Source organism: Haliotis rufescens, unplaced genomic scaffold (assembly GCF_023055435.1).
Source record: "Haliotis rufescens isolate VD_foot unplaced genomic scaffold, xgHalRufe1.0.p SCAF_8, whole genome shotgun sequence".
NCBI lineage: Eukaryota > Metazoa > Mollusca > Gastropoda > Lepetellida > Haliotidae > Haliotis > Haliotis rufescens.
Window position 1 is genome coordinate 8,088,049 of NW_025964372.1, and position 26,498 is coordinate 8,114,546.

The window sequence follows — 26,498 nt, forward strand, 5'->3', positions numbered from 1 at the left end:
GGCGGATTGTATGTACCTTCACAATGAATTCCAATAGGCCCATTGGACTCTCCAACATCAGAAAGATGAATAGAGACTTGTAACATATTAATAGACTTTATGATTGAGTGTGTGAGTTGTTATTAACGCCACTTGGAAGAGTATTTCAGCTACAATCCGGCGTGTAAGCTTCTTGTGTTCAGAAAACCCAAAGTGATGCAGGTCTCAGACAATTGCCTCTGTGGTGAAACACACAAGAAACATAAGACCAGAAACATAATCAGGGTGAATCTTGGATTTCGAACCGTCGATCAGCGGTCTCCGGTGCAACAAAGGTTCACAACTCTGCATAGCGAATAGCGGCATACAGACGAAAGACGTCGTGATGAGTTAATTTACAGTTCAAAGCGTCATTAACTCATTGAAATAATGAGATGAAAGATAAATATTGAGCACATGGAGTTTATTTACTCATATTGTTGTCAACTAGATCTCGCGGTGTAGGTCAGTCTGTTTATGCCACTGCGTAAAAGAAAATAGGAATATCAGTTAAAAAGTATGTGTCAGTGTATCTTGTTTACAAAACAACCCCACATCACATTTATATGATCACTTTGATTGTGGATTCCACAATTGTAAAGATAGTTTTATGTTTACGTTTTTGAAACAAAGAAATTGGTTAAATAATATTTAAGACTTGAATTTATGGGCACTTCTATACAAATATACTTGTATTACCAGATCCATATTGTTTACTAGTATATGTGCGAAGCTCACCTGGCGATGATGTGAAGGACATGTAGAAACCTTCCCTTTGCACGGAGCCGTCAGATGTGAAGGTGATCACAAAGGTTCCATCAGATTCTGAGCAGCAATAAACATAAAGTTACTGGAAGTACTAATACAGGTTTTACAGAAAAAAATTCATATGTGAATGTATGCTAGCTTTAGGTTTTTATTTTTAATCTTAAAATACTTCAAAGTAACTAAAACTGTTTCTATTTTAGTGTTTCTTGTTCATCAGAAATGAACGGAAAGCAGAAATGATAAACATGTAACCGAAATTATAGAGGTGGAAAGTGAGCTACACTCACGGTATGTCTTGCTGCCGGGGTTGCTTCCACACAGTCTGTCTTCGCCCATGGTAACGGCGTCGTACATGCATCTGCTTGCACTCTCAATGTCAAATTCCTCGAAGGTGAAGTGGAGTTCAGCTGGCGTGGGAGTGTTGATGGTGTATGTGCATGCCATGTTGGGACTGTAGCCACCAGGGGGAGTTGCGAATGACCCGGATGTACCATTGATCACAGCATTACAGTACTCTGAATTCGATAAAAAGGCAGAACATCCTAAAAGTAGTTTCATGTCCTTAGTTTTGTGTCATTGACCACACGAAACTGAGCTTGGGATCGTTGGATCAAACAAGTGTCTCTCCTGTTAATGAGGGCTTGGGGTTATTAAAAGTGCAATGCCAAGGAGGAAAGCAGAATAATGCTTGTGAGGTGATATTCGCCTGTTTGGCTGAGATGAAATCAACTTGAAACTTGGTCCCAACAATTCATTTTAAAATGATCAGAGTATTTGTTCATCTGAATTGTCTCTGGGGCATGATACAATGATAAATATACGTTAATGTAAACAGTTTATTAATAACCACTGATTAGGTATGTGATGCGAAGGTTGTACTTGCCTACTTCAGTCTGGTAGTCGAATGCGAAACCGAGACCCGAAACACTCGAATCACTGACGAATGTCATGGCGAGGAGTGGTTCTGCGTTAGAGTCTGGATTATAGAAATCTTTATCAGATAACAGAGGAGTTGAATTTATAAAAGTGATGTGAAAATTTTTGTTTCTGTCATCTCAAGTATACCAATATCAGAGCGGGGGACACAAATATGCAGAAACTAAAAGGCGATTTCAGAAGACACATGCATAAATGTACTAATGTACCTGTGTTAACATTGATATTAACACTTGCAGTGAGCTTACATTGCTTCACGAAGGGACTTCTGTTGTTTCCACATAGTGTGTCGATGGTGTTGTTTCCAAGCCTCACTGACAGGCTGTCGTAACGACAGTTGCTATTATATTCAACATCAAAGCGTGTGAAATTGATCGTGGTCACGTGGGGAAGAGCAGGTGAATATAGATTGATGCGGCACTCTTCGTTGTTTGCGTAGAAACCATCAATATCAGTTGCCAGAGATATTCTGCCTTCGAGGGAGGCAGTGTCGTAGTTGCAGGCTGCAATGAGAGATGGGAACTTGCATCATTATACACGTTTGCCAACTCTCAAATGAAGTAACTTTGGGGACAAACTCTTGCTCTGGTCATCTATGTTTTCCTTGGGCTTTTCCACTAAATAAAGTTGACGTCATGCATGTAACAGCACAACTGAAGGCAGAACTGCGAGTTTCTTTCCTCTAAAAATAACACATGAGTCACAATGTGTGGGATATATTGACAAGGCCCAAATCCTGTGTCATAAATATGGAAATTATTATGAAAGTATAAATAATTATAAAAACACACAAAAAACCGTTTACATGACTCACGGGTTGTTTATGATCATAATAGTATTGTCCTGGAACCGTATGACTTCAAGGTTCCATAAAGAACCATACTCTGATCAAGGAATTAAACTTTGTCCCGTGTTTGTAGGAAAATGCAAATAATATGCATTTAGAAAATCATAACATAGCGGGTGGCTTTTGTTCAACAATTCATTCCTTTTAATATTTCAGTTGCTGAAACCAAATTCCTCTTCATCTTATAAGCGACGTGAACGAACATATTTACAAGATCCCACTGCCCCCATCAACTATCTATTTAACAGCTAAATGTGTCCATCAAAGCTCCACATATTGAGACTATAAATTTCCTTTACCCATGAAGGCTTTATTTGTGTGTAAGAAGACAATGACCTACCATTTGTTGTTTCGTCGGAAGGTTCCACGGTTGTGTTGCTTTGTGCGACTGTCGTGTTGCTTGGTGCGACTGTCGTGTTTCCTGGTGCGGCTGTCGTGTTGCCTGGTGCGACTGTCGTGTTGCCTGGTGCGACTGTCGTGTTGCCTGGTACGACGGTCGTGTTGCTTGGTGCGACGGTCGTGTTGCCTGGTGCGACGGTCGTGTTGCCTGGTGCGACGGTGGTGTTGCTTGGTGCGACGGTCGTGTTGCCTGGTGCGACGGTCGTGTTGCTTGGTGCGACGGTCGTGTTGCCTGGTGCGACGGTCGTGTTGCCTGGTGCGACGGTCGTGTTGGCTGGTGCGACGGTCGTGTTGCCTGGTGCGACTGTCGTGTTGGCTGGTGCGACTGTTGTGTTCGGAGATGTTCCATTTTCTTAAGTAAAGTAAAATGTAAAGGGAAAACGACTCAATAATAACTTGTGTGTGAATACATACACACAGTTATGATTCATGAGATGACAAAACACATATCTTAAATGATCTTCGTATTCAGAAGTTTGTTATTAAATGGTAAATCTTCTGACAACGTTTTGACGAACTCACGAACTCGATCATATATCTTTTTCATAGCCAGCCATTCAGAAGTGTATCGTACCCATCCTGATGTTGAAGCGAGCCACAAAACCTCTGCTTGTCACTGAACCGTCGGTGACAAATCTCAGCACAACCTCACCAGTTCCGTTCACTGTAACAGAAACAGTGGAACCTATTGACAAGAGAGCCCAATTCAAAATAAATATCTGGTGAAGGTTTTGATTTCATGTAGTGCGTTACTACAACGTTGAACTCTCATTTGATATCGACCACTTCTCTGAGCTTACCTTGCCTCCCGTTAATTGTACTTCCACACCATCTTCGTCCACCATTGATCTGAACATAATCGTAGGGACATCCATTACCGCCCTCGAGGTCGAAGGTGGTGAAGTTGAAGTGAATACTGCTGTTCCTGGGCACATTGAAGACGTAGCTGCAGTTGAGGTTGTTCTGGTAGTCCTCCCCTGTACCAGGCAGGCTCTGGATCATGCCTTGGTCAGCAAGGGTAGAGAAGGTGCAGTTGCGATGGCTCCTGGGAACACCCCCTTAAACACAAAGATAGGCTTCTATCAGGGGAAGACAGCTCAATAGTCTTGTAGCATGTATGTTTGCATGTTGTCATTCAATGCATGGGACATGGACGACGACATCTCGTCAATTCAGAATACAGTCATATCATAAATTACTCGAAATAAGTCTGATGTATTCATAAAAATCCGTACAAAGAGGGAAATATAGCATGGCCTAGGACATACATAACCGAATCTCACTGTGAAATGTTGGACTTCCTCATACATGTATATAATATCTGTGTGAAATGTAGACAAGTCGTAGGCATCCCCATGGGTACCAGTTGTCCTCGAAATTACCTCATCTGTTTTTTATGCATACGAGTCAGGATTTATGCTCGGATTGGCAAAATGAAAACACGGAAATTTGGCCAAAAAGTATAACTTACGCTTCAGGTATATGAATGATCTCATATCTTTGAATATTTGTCAAATAACCAATTACCTTCCACTGATTTGCTCACCTGAGCCGGAAATAATAGATACCAGTGAAACCACTACATCTGTTTCATATTTAGATATATGCATAATAATTCAGTATTCACAATACTACGATACGAGCGAGCAATATTACAATGTTTATCTCCATTTCACAATCAAGCATCCTTTTTCTCCTAAGATTTCGAAGAGCGTCATACGACTCTTGCTCAAAGGTTGTTTTTTTCAGGGTTAATACAGTCATGGCATCAGTAAAACTTTCAAAATATTTATGGTAGGATATCTAAAAAAATGATGTATGATGCAATTCCTTATTTCATTTGTATCATATGTACCTGTTTGTTTCAGATGAGCATATGACTTGTCTTTGCATGTGTTTGTGATGGTGTCAGTCGGTTACGCTCATCTGTTCGTTAACACCTAGTATCCTCACTATTTGGAAGTGGTTAATAAAACATGCTTATGATATGATCGGAATCTCAGAATGGACTTATCGTTATGGAAAAGCCCTTTTTTCATTCAAATAAATATTCAAATGCTATCCTGTCCGCTCTGTGGTTCAACGTTCTACTTAAACCTACTGACGAAAAGCTGGTCGGGAAGAGTAGTTGTCACGATTTGTGTCTTCATTTTCGATGAGACAAAGTTCAGTGAAAACGGAAAAGTTTCTTGTTTCATATATAGCCTTTAAAATCAACTATGAAACTATATTTACGAGATTCATTTCCGGTGGTTTCGGGAGAAGATGTTGCATTGTTGTAGGGAAAGGTAAAATTCGGTGAAGACGAGTTTGTCACGTTCAAGGACGGAGTGGTGCTGTAATTCAGGGAAGGCGAGGCTGTCACGTTCAAGGACGGAGTGGTGCTGTAGTTCAGGGAAGGCGAGGCTGTCACGTTCAAGGACGGAGCGGTGCTGTAGTTCAGGGAAGGCGAGGCTGTCACGTTCAAGGACGGAGCGGTGCTGTAGTTCAGGGAAGGCGAGGCTGTCCCGTTCAAGGACGGAGCGGTGCTGTAGTTCAGGGAAGTCGAGGCTGTCACGTTCAAGGACGGAGCGGTGCTGTAGTTCAGGGAAGGCGAGGCTGTCACGTTCAAGGATGGAGTGGTGCTGTAGTTTAAGGCTGGCAGAGAACTATTTTCTTCAGATACTGTATCCATGAAAACAAATTTAGAATATGTTGGAATTTGACGTCATACCTTTTGCATACAGAAAAACGATGGAAGTTGAAATTTGTTTTGCGTTCTTAAACCAATACAGTATGTACACACCTGGGAGAGTGATATATAAGACATTGATGCCACGACCAACAATAGAGGCGTCACTATGGAAACACAACTGGAAACTGTCCGTACTGTTGACTGAAAAACCAACATGGTACAATCATTCATTATTAAGTAAGTTGCTGATTGGAGTATAAAACAAGATGTCTATTTAGTATTGTTGCGATGGTGAGTCTTTCAGCACATCACAAACAGGTAGATTGATAGGTCTGTGTAAGGTTTCTATATCTGAATAAGGTATTGTTGATAAACAAGTATTTCTATATGGTCATTTAAAAAACAATTTGACGGATTAGTACTTTGAGCATATAAATATAAAACGTATATCGTAATAGTGTGCCACTGACTACTCGATGTGAATATTGTTGTATATCCTGGAGGTATACTGCCGCAACGTGTTGCGTTCACAACGGAGTCAAGCTGGTGAATTCTAACACTTTGCAAAACAAAGAATTGAAAAGAAAACCCAAAGAAAATATATTCTTCCTTACACGATCTAATGTATCCGAAATCCTTCGTGCCACAGTCGATCTCGGTAATACCGTCACTTGTTCCATAGGTAACATAGTCATAACTGCAGCGAGGACCTTGCTCAATGTCAAAGACACTAAACTCCAGATCGACCGTGAAAGAACCGCCAAAGTAAGGACGGAGCTCGAAGCAGCAGTCTTCGTTGTTTTGGTATTGACCAGAGCCAAACTCTATCTCTCCAATGAGATCTTCCCTCACGCCCCCAACACATCCTGAACATCATGGAAGATTATGTGAACACATTTTAATAAACGGACTGAACATATATGTTATCAAAATATGTGCAGGTTTTCATGTAGATCTTAGTTCTCGTTGTACCTCTCTTTCAACTGCAAGTTCGGTCCTCAGGTAAAATACCCATGAATGATAGGTCCCTGTTGAACGATATCATAAACACATTCATGTATATTCACTTGATGTATTATTAGAGGTACATATTGTATTCATCAAAATATCATCAGACTTCAAACTATGAACTCATTGATCAAAACTCAATGAAATATATACACCTTGAAATCATTTAAATATTCATATACTTTTTTTCATTTTCATTTTTATTTGTGTGAAATAACCACATTGAAATGTAGAAACCGGAATCGGTTAACTAATGACGCTTTGTAACTGTTAACATAGATTTTGGACCACTTTTTCAAATACTTCCTCAGCTTCTTTGCATCACATAATACGACTTGCGACCGTCAGAAGAAAAATGCAGTGTTCTTGTCCCAACTGTTCAACAGGTACATATTTATCAAAACTCGATCAATGTTATACGTAGATAAGTCCAAACTGTTCGGGATATCTGATGGCGTTTCATATTTAGCTGCGTTTTCATTTTTTAGCCCGTTAAAGCTGTGAACTTACTACTTCCAGCTTGTCGCTTGAACCGTGCTTTCTCATTCTGTTGGAGAAAAATAATATATATTGACTGTGAAGCCTCCATAAAGATATGGTTTGTATATTCAACGGCTTTTTGATAACCTCAGTATGATCTCATGACACTGCAAAATATCACTCCATAAAAAATCGCTTTAAAAGTTTTAACAACCCAGAATTCTTGATCTTTTTAGCCGAACACGACTTATAAACTATACATAACATAAGTGTGAACAATGACATTACGTGTCTCGTTCTGCAATAGAGGTCTAGATTATCTACTTAAAAGAAGTTAAGTAACATCCAATTCTTTTATATTTCTACAATTATTTATCGTTGCATGACAGAGTGGATATTTTGCTCTCTGTAACTGGCGTACTGTTGTTTGTCACTAAGAGTTGTAAGCTATGAGTTGAATGACGACCAACTGCAGTTGTCCTGAAGTGGACAACTTAATGTCAGTTAATGTGTAAATCATGGCATTCGGTACAACGTTAGATAAGTTGCCGTGTACTACACTTACTTTGAATGCTCTTCCTTCTGTGGAGGCCAGACAGAGGCAAACCACCAGCAAGCTGATCACTGCACGTGGAGACATCTTGATGTACTGTGTACCTCCAGACAATTGCTGAACTTATATAGTCTCCGAGCTTCAAGAAATTAAAGATGCATGTTGATTTTCAGTAACGTCGATAATGTGGGTAGCGTCCGACATTCTGGAACAGTGCTAATTGTGTGACCTCCCACTGGAAATCCGATTGCACATCTACCAACCGGACCATCTGCAGAATTTGATATCACAGACGCTGATGGTCAGTATTGACATATCATTACTCTACAGATATTGATACGCTCGTATGTTGAAGATTTTCACAATCAGCAAAAATATCACGTGGTAACTACGTGATAACCTCGTGTTAAGTAAAAGTTTGTTCTACAAGGCTGTAGGCGTACCTGGTCTAGAGACGACAAACAGCTGGAAGAAAGACGTGCCCTCCTTCTGTTGATTGCAAAAAACAGATGTGCGAAGAAGGGTGTTATGTTTCTAATGTTTTCCCAAATGTTTTCGTTTAAGGTTTTACACATTGCAGCCGGGGTTGTGTTGTGTCTTCTAGCATGTCTGATTAATGTTCATGATATATACTAGTATGTCGAAAAGTTATTATTGATAACTGAAAAGTAAAACTTTCTTATGTTTTTCTTCGACTGTGTACACATGTAAAGAAAACGATTACTTAATGTAACTGGACATAATGGAAAGCCTGACCGACAGTCACTTATTATGTCTTTGTATGTCATGTGCTATGTTTATGGTGGGACACGTGGTTCTGTTGGGTGTTTCAACAGGCCTACAGTTCCAACAGGACGGCAGCGAACATATGGGGTATCACTCCCCACTCACCACTCATAGAGGAAAGACTGTTTGTTGGAGGAAAATTTGCTGTGCAAGATATCCCAAGTCAGTATTGTTAAACTCTTTGTTCCTGCAAGTATGAAGTATGGCTTTGGTTATGTTTACATTTATATTTCAGACAACGCTGACGTTCGTACTTGATATACCAATATGGACGAAAAGGTATAAGACGTGTTACAACCCTTAATGTAAAAATTACTCTTAATGTAAAAAAAATACATTAATGGTTACGGGTTCACCCTTGTTAAAACTCTTAATGTAAAAAAATACTTTTACATTAAGGGTTGAAATGGTAGATAATATTTTTTTAACATTAAGGGTTATCACTATGAAATAATTCTTATCGAACTTTCATGAAACTTCGCAGATTTAATTGATCGTTACTTTGTCTAGATATGCAAATGACTAATAATTTTTCCAACTCTACAACGACCTCCTGGTTGTTATATTCAGGCTTCATAACCGATTTGTATCAAACTTACTAATAACAAAGGTTATTTTTCGATATTCTGCAAGGTAACCTCGTGACTATCCTAATACCGTAACGACGGAAAGGAGGACTCAGCCCAAGCAGATCAGACCAAGTTGTAGATGATGGTTGGTTGTTAGAATGGTCCATTAACAGAGTTTTAGGCATAAAATAATGGACATTTTCTTACAGTATTACGGATATGACAGTTAAGCATACACCAGAATCAAATGTTATTACAAACGACTGGAATTCCAATGCAATGGTGTTTGGTTAAAATAAGAAACCGTAGGTTTCCCAAGTACCGTGCCGAGTCAAATATAGCCACTTAAAAGTTATATTTTTCGGATAGAGTTTCTATAGCAGTTAAGCATATCTTCTAGTAAGACCATTGTTGATTGAAAATAGTGAAAAAGAAGAATTAGGCATACGGCCTGTAGGGTAATTTCATGTCAGTTAGGAACCGACCATTCGATCTTCTGGGGGAGCTGACATATAAGCTATAAAAAATAATTTTTACATTAAGGGTTGCGGGTTTTTACTCTTAATGAATTTTTTTTTTACATTAAGATTTAACGCGGAACCCTTAATGTAAAGGCGCCACAAGTTGCTGTGAAGAGTTGCGTTCCTTATTTGTTCCAGGCTCAGCTGGTTGTAGTTCGAATCCCAGATTCGCCCTGAGTATAAGCTTTGGCCTGTCCGCACAATGTCTCTGATGGTTTAAGCGAAATGCCTCCCTTCGGTCTTTCCATCCTCGTCAGGCTAACCCGTCTGGAAACACTTTTCAATGGAGCCCTAAATCTAGCTCACTGATTGATATTGTAATACAACTGGAACTGGTGTCCACATTTCTAGTTATTTTTATAAGTAAGAACCAAGGAGCATGTCGCTTCTTAACGTATTTTCAAAATAAATAGAATTACTTGTAGTGTACATGGACGAAACTGAACGAGCCATACGTGCTTACACCAAGTATTACTCATACCCATGGGTTGAGACACAATATTGTAAGTGAAATGTTTTCTACAATACATAACGCGTTGAATATACAACACTGTATCATTAAGTTATTTAGGAATTATTTGTAAACATAAGAATAGGTACTGAAAGATAAATTGATAACAAATAATATTGGCTGAGTAATTTATACCTGTCCAAACTGAAACTGCATAGGTCGTGCGTGATATTCGTCTTCATCGGCGTTCCGACAACAGTTCACATATTCTTCCTGTTTTATGAGTAAGTGAGTGATTGTGATTTTACGCCACTTTTAGCAATATTCCAGCAATATCACGGCGGGGGACACCAGAAATGGGCTTCACACATTGTGCCCATGTAGGGAATCGAACCCGGGTCTTCAGCGTCGCGAGCGAACGCTTTAACCACGAGGCTACCCCCCTCCCCCCCCCCCCCCCCTGGTTCATGAAATAGCATCATACACATACAGTGGGTCTGCTAATTATGGTATTTTTGTTACACCAGGATATGATGCATAGTAGTTATTTATCAAAATCGAAATGTTTTTGTGAACCCGGAATACGTCTATTTACAGGCGGTTTGTGCATGTTCTCTCCATTGGTTACTTTGTGCCATCTCCATGGTATAACAACGGGTAGCCACTGAAGAAAAACACTGTGTTATGACTTAAAGATATTATATTGTCGAAAAAGTCCCAATAACCAGGATTAATTGACGTGAATAATGTGGGTTATTTCAGAATATCGCTTTGGTGGAACCCGCGAGCACAGAGATGCGTCACAGAGACCAAGGGTCAGAATCGGAGGTCATCCAGGGTTGGAACTTACGATCAGTGGATCCATCTTATGATGAAAGTATAGCGTCGACCACTTGTCCACGCGCACCCCTTCTCACATGGAACATATATTAGTTTTCATCATACTATGTACATTTGACATGGGCCGCCTCCGCGGTCTAGTGGATAGAGTATCCGCCCGGTATTCATGTCAAACAGCGAAATGGTATTCAGTGGGATAGCACTATGAAGTCGGCATTAGTCCTGGCTAGTACAAGCATCCACACAAACACACACACGTGCATGTACGTCGCTATATCAGTGCAATAATCACATGTCTGACATGACATTGTGTTTCTTTTGCCAAAGACCATTAACAACATTTCAAGTCGATACAGCTTATTGGTTAAGAGTTAACAATATTCAAGACACATGTTGTTTTATGTATCTTAATCCAAGTAATTCTGACCCGGACGCCAGGGTCAAAGGCAGCCATCAACGCGGAACTCAAGCAGGAAATACCAATGCTTTCATCTGAAATAATACGTGATCGTGTCGTTCAGTTCGCTATCGGTAACTGTTAAGTTTTACGACGATGATATTTTAACATTTTCAGTTGTCTAAGCATGAATCAAACAAATAGTCGATGCACTTACTGGTATTCTGCACTATGCAGGCTCAGATAAGAACCCAATGACCACGAAGGTTATTCAGTTTGTATTAAAGGTTAATTGTATGACAATGTACCAAATGATCTGTCCCCAATATCTAGAAAACAAATTGATTTACTCTCACTTTACTCTCATAGTTTAGTTCAGCTGGAATTGGTTGGGGAAGGGCACCGTAGCCCATATACAGGCAAACTGTGTCTGAAGTGTGTGACAGATGAAGCATCGGGTAATTACTAGAGTTCACATTATAGAGTAGTGGCCAGACCCTCATACCCCTCCCCATAGTAGAACATAGCAAACTTAGATTTTCCTTATGTTTTTGTATGTTTTTGTACTAGAAAATGGTGGTTGTGGTCAAATGGGTTGGTGGCAGATACAGTCAAAATGCACTTTTCTGTTGTAAAAATGGAGAAAACCCAAACATAGTCCCACTGAAGTCTAGTAGACTGGAATTATTATTATTTGTTAAAATATAGCCTCTCGCAAATTGAGTTATTAGTAAAAATATTTTGCTCTATTTTCATTTTTCAACTATTGGAAAAAGAACCGAAATGAATTATTAGTATTATCATCCAAGCCATTTGATATCTCAAAATGAGCCGACACGCCTTATGATGAGATGGCAGTGTTCATATTACACATAATCGTTATGATTTAAAAAAAATAGTAACAAAATGTCAAAATGTGCATTTGTTGTATTCACATTGTTAATTTCATTAATAATGGATTTATACAACACATACCTATCACCGTTTGCAAATACCTTTTCTATATAGGATATTATTATATAAATCAATGATTATCTAAACCACCGAGGAAGGTCAATGTCACTTTGAAGGTCAAGTTCTAAATTAATACATAAATTCATAAAGATGCTACAAATGCACATACAACTATCATTACTGGTCCTGGGTATGCTTGGTAAAGATCTATAGAATATACGAGGAAACAAACTAAACATGTGCACAACCAGATCAAAATAACTGCTGCCCCTTAGAGAACATATATATTTACCTGTGAGAACAAGACAGTAACAAGATAACAAAGGTGGAAACAAGGGAAGCCAACAGTTAATTGGCTCTGATAGGTGATTAGCAATGGACAAATTGAACCGTATACAGTCTCCGAGCCAATGGCAGAGGCACCAGCAGCGCAAGTCCCAACCCCAGAGGATGTATATTCGAACTGTGTCCACCAATACATTGGATGTACCCTGAGATCCCTCAACATCTGACTCTATTGCTATTACCTATCAGTGCTAATTACCCCCTGCCTCCCGTTTGCCCCTTGTTCATTGCCTATTTCCAACCAGTGATAAAGTCCTGCTGTCATCTATCAGCGCTTATTAACTGTTGGCTTACCTTGTTTAGTTTCCACCTTTGTTATCTTATTACTTTTGCTGTTCCTGCAGGTACATATATATGTTCTCTGCTTCATAGCATTAATTCGACTTCAAATGTAGTCAAAAGTAACAAAAAATGAATATGATCGAGATGTAACCGAGAAATATCTGTACTCATGCCATAGAACAATATTGTGGTTATGTTGCCATGTGCCGTCCCAAACACACTTCTGAACTTGTTCACGGAAGACGTAATTAAAAATTAACATATCGGTTTTTACTTTCCACAAAAAGCAGTAAATGCACAATGGTGTCACTGGACTATCTATCTGGTACATTACTTGACGTTTGGTTTCTTTAAAGACAACTGTTGCATGGAAGGCAACATACAATTGTATGAGTGGCATGTGTTACCGGTAGGGCAGGACAGTACCTTTTTTCACTGATTTTCAGCGATCTATTCATATCATTTTTCGCTTTGGCTGTTTTGGCTTTTACGCCCAAGGGAATCTGTATTTGCGGACAGTCGAGCCTGGTTGTTGACATTTTAAAACTTTAAAAAAATATTTTGTTCTGTTATGTTCTGCAATACTGAATTTTAAGGGTCGTGTCTATAAGATGTTACCACATTTATATACTGTAATAATGTGTTAGGTTTTAAACATACTTAGCTTTGGATAAATATCGCTGAAAGGAACAAAACAATATTTGTGTGTTTTAACTCTACACGTTAATGACATTTATCACATGTCAGGGGCTCAATATCCCAAAATATCAACATGCTTTGAACATAACATGTTCATGAAAAGTGTGGAATATAGTTATGGTGCCATTCATTAGTTACCCCCTCCCGCTCGCGAGTCACCACGAGGTACGTCTGGAATAGTCAGAAGAGAAATGTCAACTGTTGTGCGATGTCCAATCGAAACACATTTAGACATTAACTACTTGATTATCTGAATATTTCATCGCTTTGCTTTGTGAAATACAGCAGCAAGCAAGGATTGTAGAAATGTCCATATTTGATCGGACATGTTTAAGCTCTTGCTTGGTGTTGATGTTGTCGTATTGTAAGCATCCCAGAGCATGATATACCAAGTACCAAAACTGTTTAAACGGTTTAGAGGGTTAGAGAGAGGGTTGGGTGGGTCGGTGGAGTGTGCCCACCTCTAATATGAAGACAGAGATCATATTATATGACTAAACATTAGCTGAGATACTGATAAGGATAAGATCTTATGGAAATTGTTTGAACTCACATTCTTGTGTAGATTAACGATACAGCATAATTGCACTGAGCTGAGTTAATCTGGACTAGGTATTCTCTGTAATTTATTTGTAAGTGAATCGTGAAAGGCAGTTACACGCTGGTAAGTGTGATCTAGAACATTGTGAAACATGATATTCTTATGGTGATGACCATGGTGATGAAATTCAAAGAAGACAGCTTTCTCAACATTGCTGACACCTATAGAAGATGCTTTCAAGCAACACATGTTGAGAGCCATGTTTCAGACGACAATATGGCTGCAGATATATCACTCATCTCACCTGCAGTGACAGATCACATGTCATTTGAACCTGAGGCTTGAGTGACAGTTCAGTAGTGGCAGAGACTATATGTATCTTATATACTGCATTGTGAAAAATAATGGATTTGGTAAAGAGTTTCTGACAATATTGAAGCAGTTGCATATAAGTGTTTGTTTGTTTATTTGTTTGTTGTTTAACGCCGCACGCAGCAATGTTCCAGCTATATGACGGCGACCTGTAAAATAATCGAGTCTAGACCAGACTATCCAGTGATTGACAACATGAGTATTGATCAATGCAATTGTGATACGATAACATGCATCAACCGAGTCAGCGAACCTGACCACCCGATCCCGTTAGTCGCATCTTACGACAAGCATAGTCGCCTTTTACGGTAAGCATATGAGTACTTCACATTGGCACTTCAAAGTAAGTCAATATGATCAGCAATTATAGTACATAGTACAGGCGATAATTATCTTATATATGACAATAACACGCTAGATATAGTTCCTTGTCGAAACCCAAATTTTGACATTTAAGGTATTCATACATTCCAAGTGAAGACGACCATGGTCTTGGCGGCCATCTTGGAGGCCATTTTGTCCGCCATATTGGATAAATCAAATTTCTCAAGCTCATATATGTAAGATACTTAAGCAATTCATTTGTTCAAATAAACACATTGGTGTACAAGAATGTTAGTGTTGTCATAGTAGTTTTTAAAGTATGTTATTATTTGTTGTTTCCTTCACAGGATGGGGGTCCGAATCATATTTACTAAATTTTCATACGTTATATTATACCTACATTAATTGTGGATATTATTGTAAGTTCCTTAAACATTCAGGCAGATTTTGAGATATGACACGACATGGTTGTCAATATGGAGGTAACATTACCTTTAGTTTTGGAATATTTTGAAAATTGAGTAATTTGTTCCTGTTTTTGACACATTTTGGCCCATAACTCGACTTTGATAATTTTGCTAATTATTCATTTGTAGGTTTCCTAAGTCAGCACACTGATTTTGTTTATAAAATGAACATTGCAATATGCAAACTGACTTGTTTAGACACAATTATGCATTTTACCACCTAAATACATGTCTGCCACCAAAAGAAATCAAAGAAAAATATGTTTGTCCTTTGTTCTACTGTGATGAGGGGTTACTCCTTAAATAAGCCTCGTTTTAAGGGTTGGCCGCTACTCTATTAGTAAGCCACCCTTCTCGCCCTCTTTCCCTCTCTTATTCACTCACTCTCTCACGCATAGCCTACTCAACTGGGCTGCCATATGTCACTGGGCTGTATGTTGAATGTAAGCTGTACGTGTATCCAGATAAGTCCTATGTCACTTGACTGAATGTGGAATGTAAGATGTACGTGGATCAAATAAGACATACGTCACTGGGCTGCATGTGGAATGTAAGCTGTACGTGTATCAAGATACGTCCTATGTCACTGGACTGCATGTTGAATGTGAACTGTACGTGTATCAAGATAATAAGTCACGAGTCACTTGGCTGCGTGTTGAATGTAAGCAGTACGTAAATTAATGTAATAATGTTGTAAAATCTTTGAGCTCTGCCTATATTTCTTTTGGGTCACATTACTGTCTGCGATTTGTCTTCAGTTTATCATGAAAATAATCTACATTTAAATACAAGTTGAAGTGCGAAATTACGCAGTGGGACCAGTGACGTTCAGTTTTAATTTATGAATATTAAATAAAAGTATTTATCAAACAAGGACATACACATGACATTTGTACTTTTGTTAAATAATTTATAAAAAGCAAAAGCATATTTCACATTTAAAATATGCTAAAATTATCAATGTAATTTTGTTCAGTAATTGATACCCAGTTATTATATATTAAACAACTGCTTTCCCGAAATATTATATATTACTCCTATTTCCCTTTCATTCACAATCCCATAGTAGTCATAGCATCTTTTATTATAGCAGCAAAATCTATACATATAGGATATATTTAGGATTTTACGAAAAGCCTTCCCCTCCCCCAAATAGATGCGTATAAACTAGTGACCTTATAACAACCATTGGCGAATCCTACATTTACGTGTTATGTTATAAGGGAAATTATTACTGCTTATACTGCACAATGATTATGCCACTAAACCTGGAGCCAAATTTATGCATGTATTTATTCCTATTTCAATATTTCCATGAAAGATGGGTAGGTATTTCTCTTGTTGTGGTGTCAAATTCACAAATCACTGCAGTATCAATACAGAAAAAAACCTACATGACATAATCCTACTCATTGTTTTCATCACATAATTGGGACCTTTAGTAAAACTTTACAACGTGCGATGGAAGGAGGTTCGTGTTGTGTGTCGTAACCGGTTCCACTATTGGTATAAGCACCAACCTTTGCGCATTTGCAGATACCTGTAGACGGGAGTCAAGTTAAAGATAATCGTATCTCCATCGTTGAAGAATTCGAACTGAATCCCAAGCCATCTTACAATCGTGCAAAGATCGGTTTGTGCAAGTGGAATAGGACAGTTGTATGGTGGCTCTAAAGTTGATCTTCGGCGCCTAAGATCGCTTGTAACTAAGATTGCTCTGTACATGTGGGCCCACGTGTTCATATACATGCACACAGAGCATAACGAAAGCGTGAAAGAACGGTATAAAGCCAAACTGTAGTGGCGTTAGCTGGAGACACGCCAGTCTGCGGTCTGTGTCGTGTTGGGAATCGGCGGTCCGGGTTACAGTTCGTCTCCCAGGCCTATCCTTATGGATATTTTGCCATTGTGGATGCGCCTGTTTTTACATATAGTGCCCTATGGCGGATTGTATGTACCTTCACAATGAATTCCAATAGGCCCATGGCTGGACTCTCCAACATCAGAAAGATAAATAGAGACTTGTAACATATTTATAGACTTTATGATTGAGTGTGTGAGTTGTTATTAACGCCGCTTTGAGTGAGTGAGTGAGTTAGTTTGTCTTAACGCCGCTTTTAACGGTATTACAGTTATATCACGACGTGTCAGCTTAATGTGGGAGGAAAGCCCGAAGTGATGCAGGTCTCAGACGTTTACCACTTCGGTGAAACCCACGAGCACGGGTATGGTGCTGACAAACCTAGAAACATAATCGGGGCGAACCGGGATTCGAACCCACAATCATAGGTTTCTGGCATGCCCAAGGGACGCAACTCTGCACAGCGAATCGCGGCGCCTAAGACGACTGGGCCACCCGTGCCCCACGCCGCTTTGAAGAGTATTTCAGCTACATCACGGCGTGTAAGCTTCTTGTGATCAGAAAACCCAAAGTGATGCAGGTCTCAGACGTTTGCCTCTGTGGTGAAACACACAAGAAACATAAGACTAGAAACATAATCAGGGTGAATCTTGGATTCGAACCGACGATCAGCGGTCTCTGGTCACAACTCTGCATAGCGAATTGCAGCTTTTAGACGAAAGACGTCGTGATGAGTTAATTTACAGTTCAAAGCGTCATTAACTCATTGAAATAATGAGATGAAATATAAATATAGAGCACATGGAGTTTATTTACTCATATTGTTGTCAACTAGATCTCGCTGTGTAGGTCAGTCTGTTTATGCCACTGCGTAAAAGAAAATAGGAATATCAGTTAAAAGGTATGTGTCAGTGTATCTTGTTTACAAAAAAACCCACATCAAATATGATAAATTTGATTGTGGATTCCACAATTTGTAAAGATAGTTTTATGTTTACGTTTTTGAAACAAAGAAATTGTTAAAAATTATATTTTAGACTTGAATTTATGGACACTTCTATACAAATAAACTTGTATTACCGGATCCATATCGTTTACTAGTATATGTGCGAAGCTCACCTGGCGATGATGTGAAGGACATGTAGAAACCTTCCCTTTGCACGGAGCCGTCAGATGTGAAGGTGATCACAAAGGTTCCATCAGATTCTGAGCAGCAATAAACATAAAGTTACTGGAAGTACTAATACAGGTTTTACAGAAAGAAATTCATATGTGAAAGTATGCTAGGTTAAGCGTTTTATTTTTAATCTTAAAATACGTCAAAGTAACTAAAACTGTTTCTATTTTAGTGTTTCTTGTTCATCAGTTGTTTCAAGGTCACGGAAAGCAGAAATGATGAACATGTAACAGAAATTACAGAGGTGGAAAGTGAGCTACACTCACGGTATGTCTTGCTGCCGGGGCTGCTTCCACACAGTCTGTCTTCGCCCATGGTGACGGCGTCGTACATGCATCTGCTTGCACTCTCAATGTCAAATTCCTCGAAGGTGAAGTGGAGTTCAGCTGGCGTGGGAGTGTTGATGGTGTATGTGCATGCCATGTTGGGACTGTAGCCACCAGGGGGGGTTGCGAATGACCCGGATGTACCATTGATCACAGCATTACAGTACTCTGAATTCGATAAAAAGGCAGAACACCCTAAAAGTAGTTTCATGTCCTTAGTTTAGTGTCATTGACCAGACGAAACTGAGCTTGGGATCTTGGGGTCAAACAAGTGTCTCTCCTGTTAATGAGGGCTTGGGGTTATTAAAAGTGCAATGCCAAGGAGGAAAGCGGAATAATGCTTGTGAGGTGATATTCGCCTGTTTGGCTGAGATGAAATCAATTTGAAAGTTCGTCCAACAATTCATTTTAAAATGATCACAATATTTGTTCATCTGAATGGTCTCTGGGGCATGATACAATGATAAATATACGTTAATGTAAATGGTTTATTAAGTATGTGATGCGAAGGTTGTACTTGCCTACTTCAGTCTGGTAGTCGAAGGCGAAACCGAGACCCGAAACACTCGAATCACTGACGAATGTCATGGCGAGGAGTGGCTCTGCGTTAGAGTCTGGATTATAGAAATCTTTATCAGAAAACAGAGGAGTTGAATTTATAAAAGTGATGTGAAAAATCTTGTTTCTGTCATCTCAAGTATACCAATATAAGGGCGGGGGACACAAATATGCATATGCTAAAAGGCGATATCAGAAGACACATGCATAAATGTACTAATGTACCTGTGTTAACATTGATATTAACACTTGCAGTGTGCTTACATTGCTTCACGAAGGGACTTCTGTTGTTTCCACATAGTGTGTCGATGGTGTTGTTTCCAAGCTTCACTGACAGGCTGTCGTAACGACAGTTGCTATTATATTCAACATCAAAGCGTGTGAAGTTGACCGTGGTCACGTGGGGAAGAGCAGGTGAATATAGATTGATGCGGCACTCTTCGTTGTTTGCGTAGAAACCATCAATACCAGTTGCCAGAGATATTCTGCCTTCGAGGGAGGCAGTGTCGTAGTTGCAGGCTGCAATGAGAGATGGGAACTTGCATCATTATACACGTTTGCCAACTCTCAAATCAAGTAACTTTGGGGACAAACTCTTGCTCTGGTCATCTATGTTTTCCTTGGGCTTTTCCACTAAATAAAGTTGACGTCATGCATGTAACAGCACAACTGAAGGCAGAACTGCGAGTTTCTTTCCTCTAAAAATAACACATGAGTCACAATGTGTGGGATATATTGACAAGGCCCAAATCCTGTGTCATAAATATGGAAATTATTATGAAAGTATAAATAATGATAAAAACACACAAAAACCGTTTACATGACTCACAGGTTGTTTATGATCATAATAGTATTGAGCTGGAACCGTACAACTTCAAGCTTCCATAAAGAACTATACCCTGATCAAGGAATTAAACTTTGTCCCGTGTTTGTAGGAAAATGCAAATAATATGCATTTAGAAAATCATAACATAGCGGGTGGCGTTTGTTCAACAATTTGTTCCTTTTTAATATTTCAGTTGCTGAAACCAAATTCCTCTTCATCTTATAAGCGACGTGACACCAACATATTTACAAGACCCTACTGCCCCCATCAACTAACTATTTAACAGCTAAATGTGTCCATCAAAGCTCCACATATTTAGACGATGAATTTCCTTTTCAGATGAAGGCTTTATTTGTGTGTAAAATGACAATGACCTACCATATGTTGTTTCGTCGGAAGGTTCCACGGTTGTGTTGCTTTGTGCGACTGTCGTGTTGCTTGGTCCGACTGTCGTGTTTCCTGGTGCGACGGTCGTGTTGCCTGGTGCGACTGTCGTGTTTCCTGGTGCGACTGTCGTGTTGCCTGGTGCGCCTGTCGTGTTTCCTGGTGCGACTGTCGTGTTGCCTGGTGCGACGGTCGTGTTGCTTGGTGCGACGGTCGTGTTGCTTGGTGCGACGGTCGTGTTGCTTGGTGCGACGGTCGTGTTGCCTGGTGCGCCTGTCGTGTTGCTTGGTGCGACTGTCGTGTTGCCTGGTGCGACTGTCGTGTTGCTTGGTGCGACTGTCGTGTTGCCTGGTGCGACGGTCGTGTTGCTTGGTGCGACGGTCGTGTTGCTATGTGCGACTGTCGTGTTGCCTGGTGCGCCTGTCGTGTCGCTTGGTGCGATGGTCGTGTTGCCTGGTGCGACGGTCGTGTTGCCTGGTGCGACTGTCGTATTGCTTGGTGCGACGGTCGTGTTGCCTGGTGCGACGGTGGTGTTCATTGGTGCGACGGTGGTGTTGCTTGGTGCGACGGTGGTGTTGCTTGGTGCGACGGTCGTGTTGCCTGGTGCGACGGTGGTGTTTCCTGGTGCGACGGTCGTGTTGCCTGGTGCGACTGTCGTGTTTGCTGGTGCGACTGTCGTGTTGCCTGGTGCGACGGTCGTGTTGCTTGGTGCGACTGTCGTGTTGCTTGGTGCGACGGTCGTGTTTCCTGGTGCGATGGTCGTGTTGCCAGGTGCGACTGTCGTGTTGCTTGGTGCGACGGTCGTGTTGCTTGGTGCGACGGTCGTGTTGCCTGGTGCGACGGTCGTGTTGCTTGGTGCGACGGTCGTGTTGCCTGGTGCGACGGTCGTGTTGCCTGGTGCGACGGTGGTGTTGCTTGGTGCGACGGTCGTGTTGCTTGGTGCGACGGTCGTGTTGCTTGGTGCGACGGTCGTGTTGCTTGGTGCGACGGTCGTGTTTCCTGGTGCGATGGTGGTGTTGCCTGGTGCGACGGTGGTGTTGCTTAGTGCGACGGTCGTGTTGGCTGGTGCGACTGTTGTGTTCAGAGATGTTCCATTTTCTTAAGTAAAGTAAAATGTAAAGGAAAAAAGATAAAAAGACTCAAATATAACTTGTGTGTGAATACATACACACAGTAATGAGTCATGAGATGACAAAACACATATCTTCAATGATCTTCGTATTCAGAAGTCTGTTATTTAATGGTAAATCTTCTGACAACGTTTTGACGAACTCACGAACTCGATCATATATCTTTTTCATAGCCACACATTCAGAAGTGTATCGTACCCATCATGATGTTGAAGCGAGCCACAAAACCTCTGCTTGTCACTGAACCGTCAGTGACAAATCTCAGCACAACCTCACCAGTTTCGTTCACTGTAACAGAAACAGTGGAACCTATTGACAAGAGACCCAAATCAAAATAAATATCTAGTGAAGGTTTTGATTTCATGTAGTGCGTTACTACGACGTTGAACTCTCATTTGATATTGACCACTTCTCTGAGCTTACCTTGCCTCCCGTTAATGGTACTTCCACACCATCTTCGTCCACCATTGATCCGAACATAATCGTAGGGACATCCATTACCGCCCTCGAGGTCGAAGGTGGTGAAGTTGAAGTGAATACTGCTGTTCCTGGGCACATTGAAGACGTAGCTGCAGTTGAGGTTGTTCTGGTAGTCCTCCCCTGTACCAGGCAGGCTCTGGATCATACCATGGTCAGCCCGGGTAGAGAAGGTGCAGTTGCGATGGCTCCTGGGAACACCCACTAAAACACAAAGATAGGCTTCTATCAGGGGAAGACAGCAGAATAGTCTTGTAGCATGTATGTTTGCATGTTGTCATTCAATGCATGGGACATGGACGACGACATCTCGTCAATTCAGAATACAGTCATATCATAAATTACTCGAAATAAGTCTGATGAATTCATAAAAATCCGTACCAAGAGGGAAATATAGCATGGCCTAGGAAATGCATAACCGAATCTCTGTCATAAATGTGAAATGTTGGACTTTCTCATACATGTATAAAATATCTGTGTGAAATGTAGACAAGTAGTAGGCAACCCCATGGGTACCAGTTGTCCTCGAAATTACCTCATCTGTTTTTAATGCATACGAGTCAGGATTTATGCTCGGGTATATAACTTACGCTTCAGGTATATTAATGATTTCATATCTTTGAATAATTGTCAAATAACCAATTACCAATTACCTGATTTGCTCACCAGAGCCGGAAATAATAGATACCAGTGAAACCGCTACATCTGTTTTATATTTAGATATATGCATAATCAGTAATCACAATACTACGATACGAGCGAGCAATATTACAATGTTTATCTCCATTTCTCAATCAAGCATGCTCTTTCTCCTAAGATTTTGAAGAGCGTCATACGACTCTTGCTCAAAGGTTTTTTTTTCAGGGTTAATACAGTCATGGCATCAGTAAAACTTTCAAAAGTTTTATGGTAGGATATCTAAAAAAATGATGTTTGATGCAATTCCTTATTTCAGTTGTATCATATGTACCTGTTTGTTTCAGATGAGCATATGACTTGTCTTTGCATGTGTTTGTGATGGTGTCAGTCGGTTACGCTCATCTGTTCGTTAACACCTAGTATCCTCATTATTTGGAAGTGGTTCATAAACACATGCTTATGATATGATCGGAATCTCACAATGGGCTTATCGTTATGGAAAAGTTGTTTTTTTTCATTCAAATAAATATTCAAATGCTTTCCTGTCCGCTCCGTGGTTCAACGTATTACTTAAACCCACTGACGAAAAGCTGGTCGGGAAGAGTAGTTGTCACGATTTGTGCCTTCATTTTCGATGAGACAAAGTTCAGAGAAAGGGAAAAGTTTCTTGTTTCATATATAGCCTTAAAATCAACTATGAAACTATATTTACGAGATTCATTTCCGGTGGTTTCGGGAGAAGATGTTGCATTCAGGGAAGGCGAGGCTGTCACGTTCAAGGACGGAGCGGTGCTGTAATTCAGGGAAGGCGAGGCTGTCACGTTCAAGGATGGAGTGGTGCTGTAGTTTAAGGCTGGCAGAGAACTATTTTCTTCGGATACTGTATCCATGAAAACAAATTTAGAATATATTGGAATTTGACGTCATACCTTTTGCATACAGAAAAACGATGGAAGTTGAAATTTGTTTTGCGTTCTTAAACCAATACAGTATGTACATACCTGGGAGAGTGATATATAAGACATTGATGCCACGACCAACAATAGAGGCGTCACTATGGAAACACAACTGGAAACTGTCCGTACTGTTGACTGAAAAACCAACATGGTACAATCAATCATTATTAAGTAAGTTGCTGATTGGAGTATAATGCAAGATGTCTATTTAGTGTTGTTGCAATGGTGAGTCTTACAGCACATGACAAACCGGTAGATTGATAGGTCTGTGTAAGGTTTCTATATCTGAATAAGGTATTGTTGATAAACAAGTATTTCTATATGGCCATTTTAAAAACAATTTGACGGATAAGTACTTTGAGCATATAAATATAAAACGTATATGGTAATAGTGTGCCACTGACTACTCGATGTGAATATTGTTGTATATCCTTGAGGTATACTGCCGCAACGTGTTGCGTTGACAACGGAGTCAGGCTTGTGAATTCTAACACTTTGCAAAACAAAGAGAAGAAAAGAAAACCAAAAGAAAATATATTCTTCCTTACACGATCTAATGTATCCGAAATCCTTCGTGCCACAGTCGATCTCGGTAATACCGTCACTTGTTCCATAGGTAACATAGTCATAACTGCAGCGAGGACCTTGCTCAATGTCAAAGACACTAAACTCCAGATCGACCGTGAAAGAACCGCCAAAGTAAGGACGGAGCTCGAAGCAGCAGTCTTCGTTGTTTTGGTATTGACCAGAGCCAAACTCTATCTCTCCAATGAGATCTTCCCTCACGCCCCCAACACATCCTGAACATCATGGAAGATTATTTGAACACATTTTAATAAACGGACTGAACATATATGTTATCAAAATATGTGCTGGTCTTCATGTAGATCTTAGTTCTCGTTGTACCTCTCTTTCAAATGCAAGGTCCATCCTCAGGTAAAATACCCATGAATGATAGGTCCCTGTTGAACGATATCATAAACACGTTCATGTATATTCACTTGATGTATTAATAGAGGTACATATTGTATTCATCAAAATATCATCAGACTTCAAACTATGAACTAATTGATCAAAACTCATTGAAATATATACACCTTGAAATCATTTAAATATTCATATACTTTTTTTATTTTCATTTTTATTTGTGTGAAATAACCACATTGAAATGTAGAAACCGGAATCGGTTAACTAATGACGCTTTGTAACTGTTAACATAGATTTTGGACCACTTTTTCAAATACTTCCTCAGCTTCTTTGCATCACATGATACGACTCGCGACCTTCAGAAGAAACATTCAGGGTCCTTGTACCAACACATCTATCAAAACTCGATCAATGTTATACGTAGATTAGTCCAAACAGTTCGGGCGTTTCATATTTAGCTGCGTTTTCATTTTTTAGCCCGTTAAAGCTGTGAACTTACTACTTCCAGCTTGTCGCTTGAACCGTGCTTTCTCATTCTGTTGGAGAAAAATAATATATATTGACTGTGGATGTATGAAGCACCCATAAAGGTATGGTTTGTATATTCAACGGCTTTTTGATAACCTCAGTATGATCTCATGACACTGCAAAATATCACTCATTAAAAAAACGCTTTAAAAGTTTTAACAGCCAAGAATTCTTGATCTTTTTAGCCGAACACGACTTATAAACTATACATAACATAAGTGTGAACAATGACATTACGTGTTTCGTTCTGCAATAGAGATCTAGATTATCTACTCAAAAGAAGTTAAGAAACATCCAATTCTTTTATATTTCTACAATTATTTATCGTTGCATGACAGAATGGATATTTTGCTCTCTGTAACTGGCGTACTGTTGTTTGTCACAGTTGTAAGCTATGAGTTGAATGACGACCAACTGCAGTTGTACTGAAGAGGACAGTAACACAGTTTATGTGTAAATCATGGCATTCGGTACAACGTTAGATAAGTTGCCGCGTACTACACTTACTTTGAATGCTCTTCCTTCTGTGGAGGCCAGACAGAGGCAAACCACCAGCAAGCTGATCACTGCACGTGGAGACATCTTGATGTACTCTGTACCTCCAGACAATTGCTGAAACTTATATAGTCTCCGAGCTTCAAGAAATTAAAGATGCATGTTGATTTTCAGTAACGTCGATAACGTGGGTAGCGTCCGACATTCTGGAACAGTGCTAATTGTGTGACCACCCACTGGAAATCCGATTGCACATATACCAACAGGACCATCTGCAGAATTTGATATCACAGACGCTGATGGTCACTATTGACATACCATTACTCTACAGATATTGATATGTTGAAGACATTCACAATCAGCAAAAATACCACGTGGTAACGACGTGATAACCTCGTGTTAAGTAAAAGTTTGTTCTACAAGGCTGAAGGCGTATCTGGTCTAGAGACAATAGACAGGTGTGCGAAGAAGGGTGGTATGTTTCTAATGTTTTCCCAAACTATATACTAGTATGTCCAAAAGTTATTATTGATAACTGAAAAGTAAAGCTTTCGTATGTTTTTCTTCGACTGTGTACACATGTAAAGAAAACGATTACTTAATGTTACTGGACATAATGGAAAGCCTGACCGATATTCAGTCTAAAAATTCATAATATGAAAAATATGATTTTTGAAACAGTCACTTATTATGTCTTTGTATGTAATGTGCTATGTTGATGGTGGGACACGTGGTTCTGTTGGGTGTTTCAACAGGACGGCAGCGAACATATGGGGTATCACTCCCCACTCACCACTCATAGAGGAAAGACTGTTTGTTGGAGGAAAATGAGATTCTTGCAACCTTTGACTGTAGTCTCTTCTTTGTTTATCCTGAAATCAAATTGGGTCGTTATTGTTTGCCAGGCAATACGGAATTAATAGATATTTTCAATTTGCTGTGCAAGATATCCCAAGTCAGTATTTTTAAACTCTTTGTTCCTG

At 39.8% G+C, this 26,498-nt stretch overlaps 3 protein-coding genes across 3 annotated transcripts; all 3 read right to left on the reverse strand.

Annotated features, from left to right (window-relative positions):
• Window positions 1-429: 429 nt before the first annotated feature.
• Window positions 430-7,770, reverse strand: LOC124124773 (cubilin-like). The gene is made up of 13 exons (XM_048389051.1): window positions 7,696-7,770; window positions 7,161-7,197; window positions 6,257-6,508; window positions 5,754-5,843; window positions 5,204-5,632; window positions 3,769-4,026; window positions 3,543-3,632; window positions 2,910-3,320; window positions 1,971-2,225; window positions 1,670-1,762; window positions 1,074-1,301; window positions 757-843; window positions 430-501 (listed from the first exon to the last, which is right to left on the reverse strand). Exons 1-13 carry the CDS (start codon window positions 7,768-7,770, stop codon window positions 494-496), a joined length of 2,313 nt encoding a protein of 770 aa, XP_048245008.1. The 3' UTR covers window positions 430-493.
• Window positions 7,771-17,885: 10,115 nt separating this feature from the next.
• LOC125376844 (cubilin-like) lies at window positions 17,886-21,232 on the reverse strand. Its single transcript, XM_048389053.1, has 7 exons — window positions 20,838-21,232; window positions 20,358-20,711; window positions 19,418-19,672; window positions 19,117-19,209; window positions 18,536-18,763; window positions 18,212-18,298; window positions 17,886-17,959 (listed from the first exon to the last, which is right to left on the reverse strand). Exons 1-7 carry the CDS (start codon window positions 20,899-20,901, stop codon window positions 17,952-17,954), a joined length of 1,089 nt encoding a protein of 362 aa, XP_048245010.1. The 5' UTR covers window positions 20,902-21,232; the 3' UTR covers window positions 17,886-17,951.
• A 442-nt stretch (window positions 21,233-21,674) lies between these two features.
• LOC125376883 (deleted in malignant brain tumors 1 protein-like) lies at window positions 21,675-25,602 on the reverse strand. Its single transcript, XM_048389288.1, has 6 exons — window positions 25,528-25,602; window positions 24,992-25,028; window positions 24,114-24,365; window positions 23,611-23,700; window positions 21,917-22,174; window positions 21,675-21,781 (listed from the first exon to the last, which is right to left on the reverse strand). The coding sequence occupies exons 1-6, from the start codon at window positions 25,600-25,602 to the stop codon at window positions 21,675-21,677; spliced, it is 819 nt and encodes a 272-aa protein (XP_048245245.1).
• Between the last annotated feature and the right edge of the window lie 896 nt (window positions 25,603-26,498).

Bases quoted from the DNA above. Each gene is read 5' to 3' on its own strand.
- LOC124124773 (XM_048389051.1), bottom strand. From the start codon at position 7,770: ATGTCTCCACGTGCAGTGATCAGCTTGCTGGTGGTTTGCCTCTGTCTG. The intron at 5,844-6,256 runs GTAAGGAAGAAT...TTGGTTTTTCAG, and splicing joins TTTCGGATACATTAGATCGT to TCAACAGTACGGACAGTTTC. The intron at 1,302-1,669 runs GCAAGTACAACC...TATCGAATTCAG, and splicing joins CGACTACCAGACTGAAGTAG to AGTACTGTAATGCTGTGATC.
- LOC125376844 (XM_048389053.1), bottom strand. From the start codon at position 20,901: ATGAACACCACCGTCGCACCAGGCAACACGACCGTCGCACCAAGCAAT. The intron at 19,673-20,357 runs GTAGGTCATTGT...CTCTCATTGCAG, and splicing joins TTCCGACGAAACAACATATG to CCTGCAACTACGACACTGCC. The intron at 18,764-19,116 runs GCAAGTACAACC...TATCGAATTCAG, and splicing joins CGACTACCAGACTGAAGTAG to AGTACTGTAATGCTGTGATC.
- LOC125376883 (XM_048389288.1), bottom strand. From the start codon at position 25,602: ATGTCTCCACGTGCAGTGATCAGCTTGCTGGTGGTTTGCCTCTGTCTG. The intron at 25,029-25,527 runs GTAAGTGTAGTA...TTTCTCCAACAG, and splicing joins CAGAAGGAAGAGCATTCAAA to AATGAGAAAGCACGGTTCAA. The intron at 22,175-23,610 runs GTATGTACATAC...TTTGTGTTTTAG, and splicing joins CTTATATATCACTCTCCCAG to TGGGTGTTCCCAGGAGCCAT.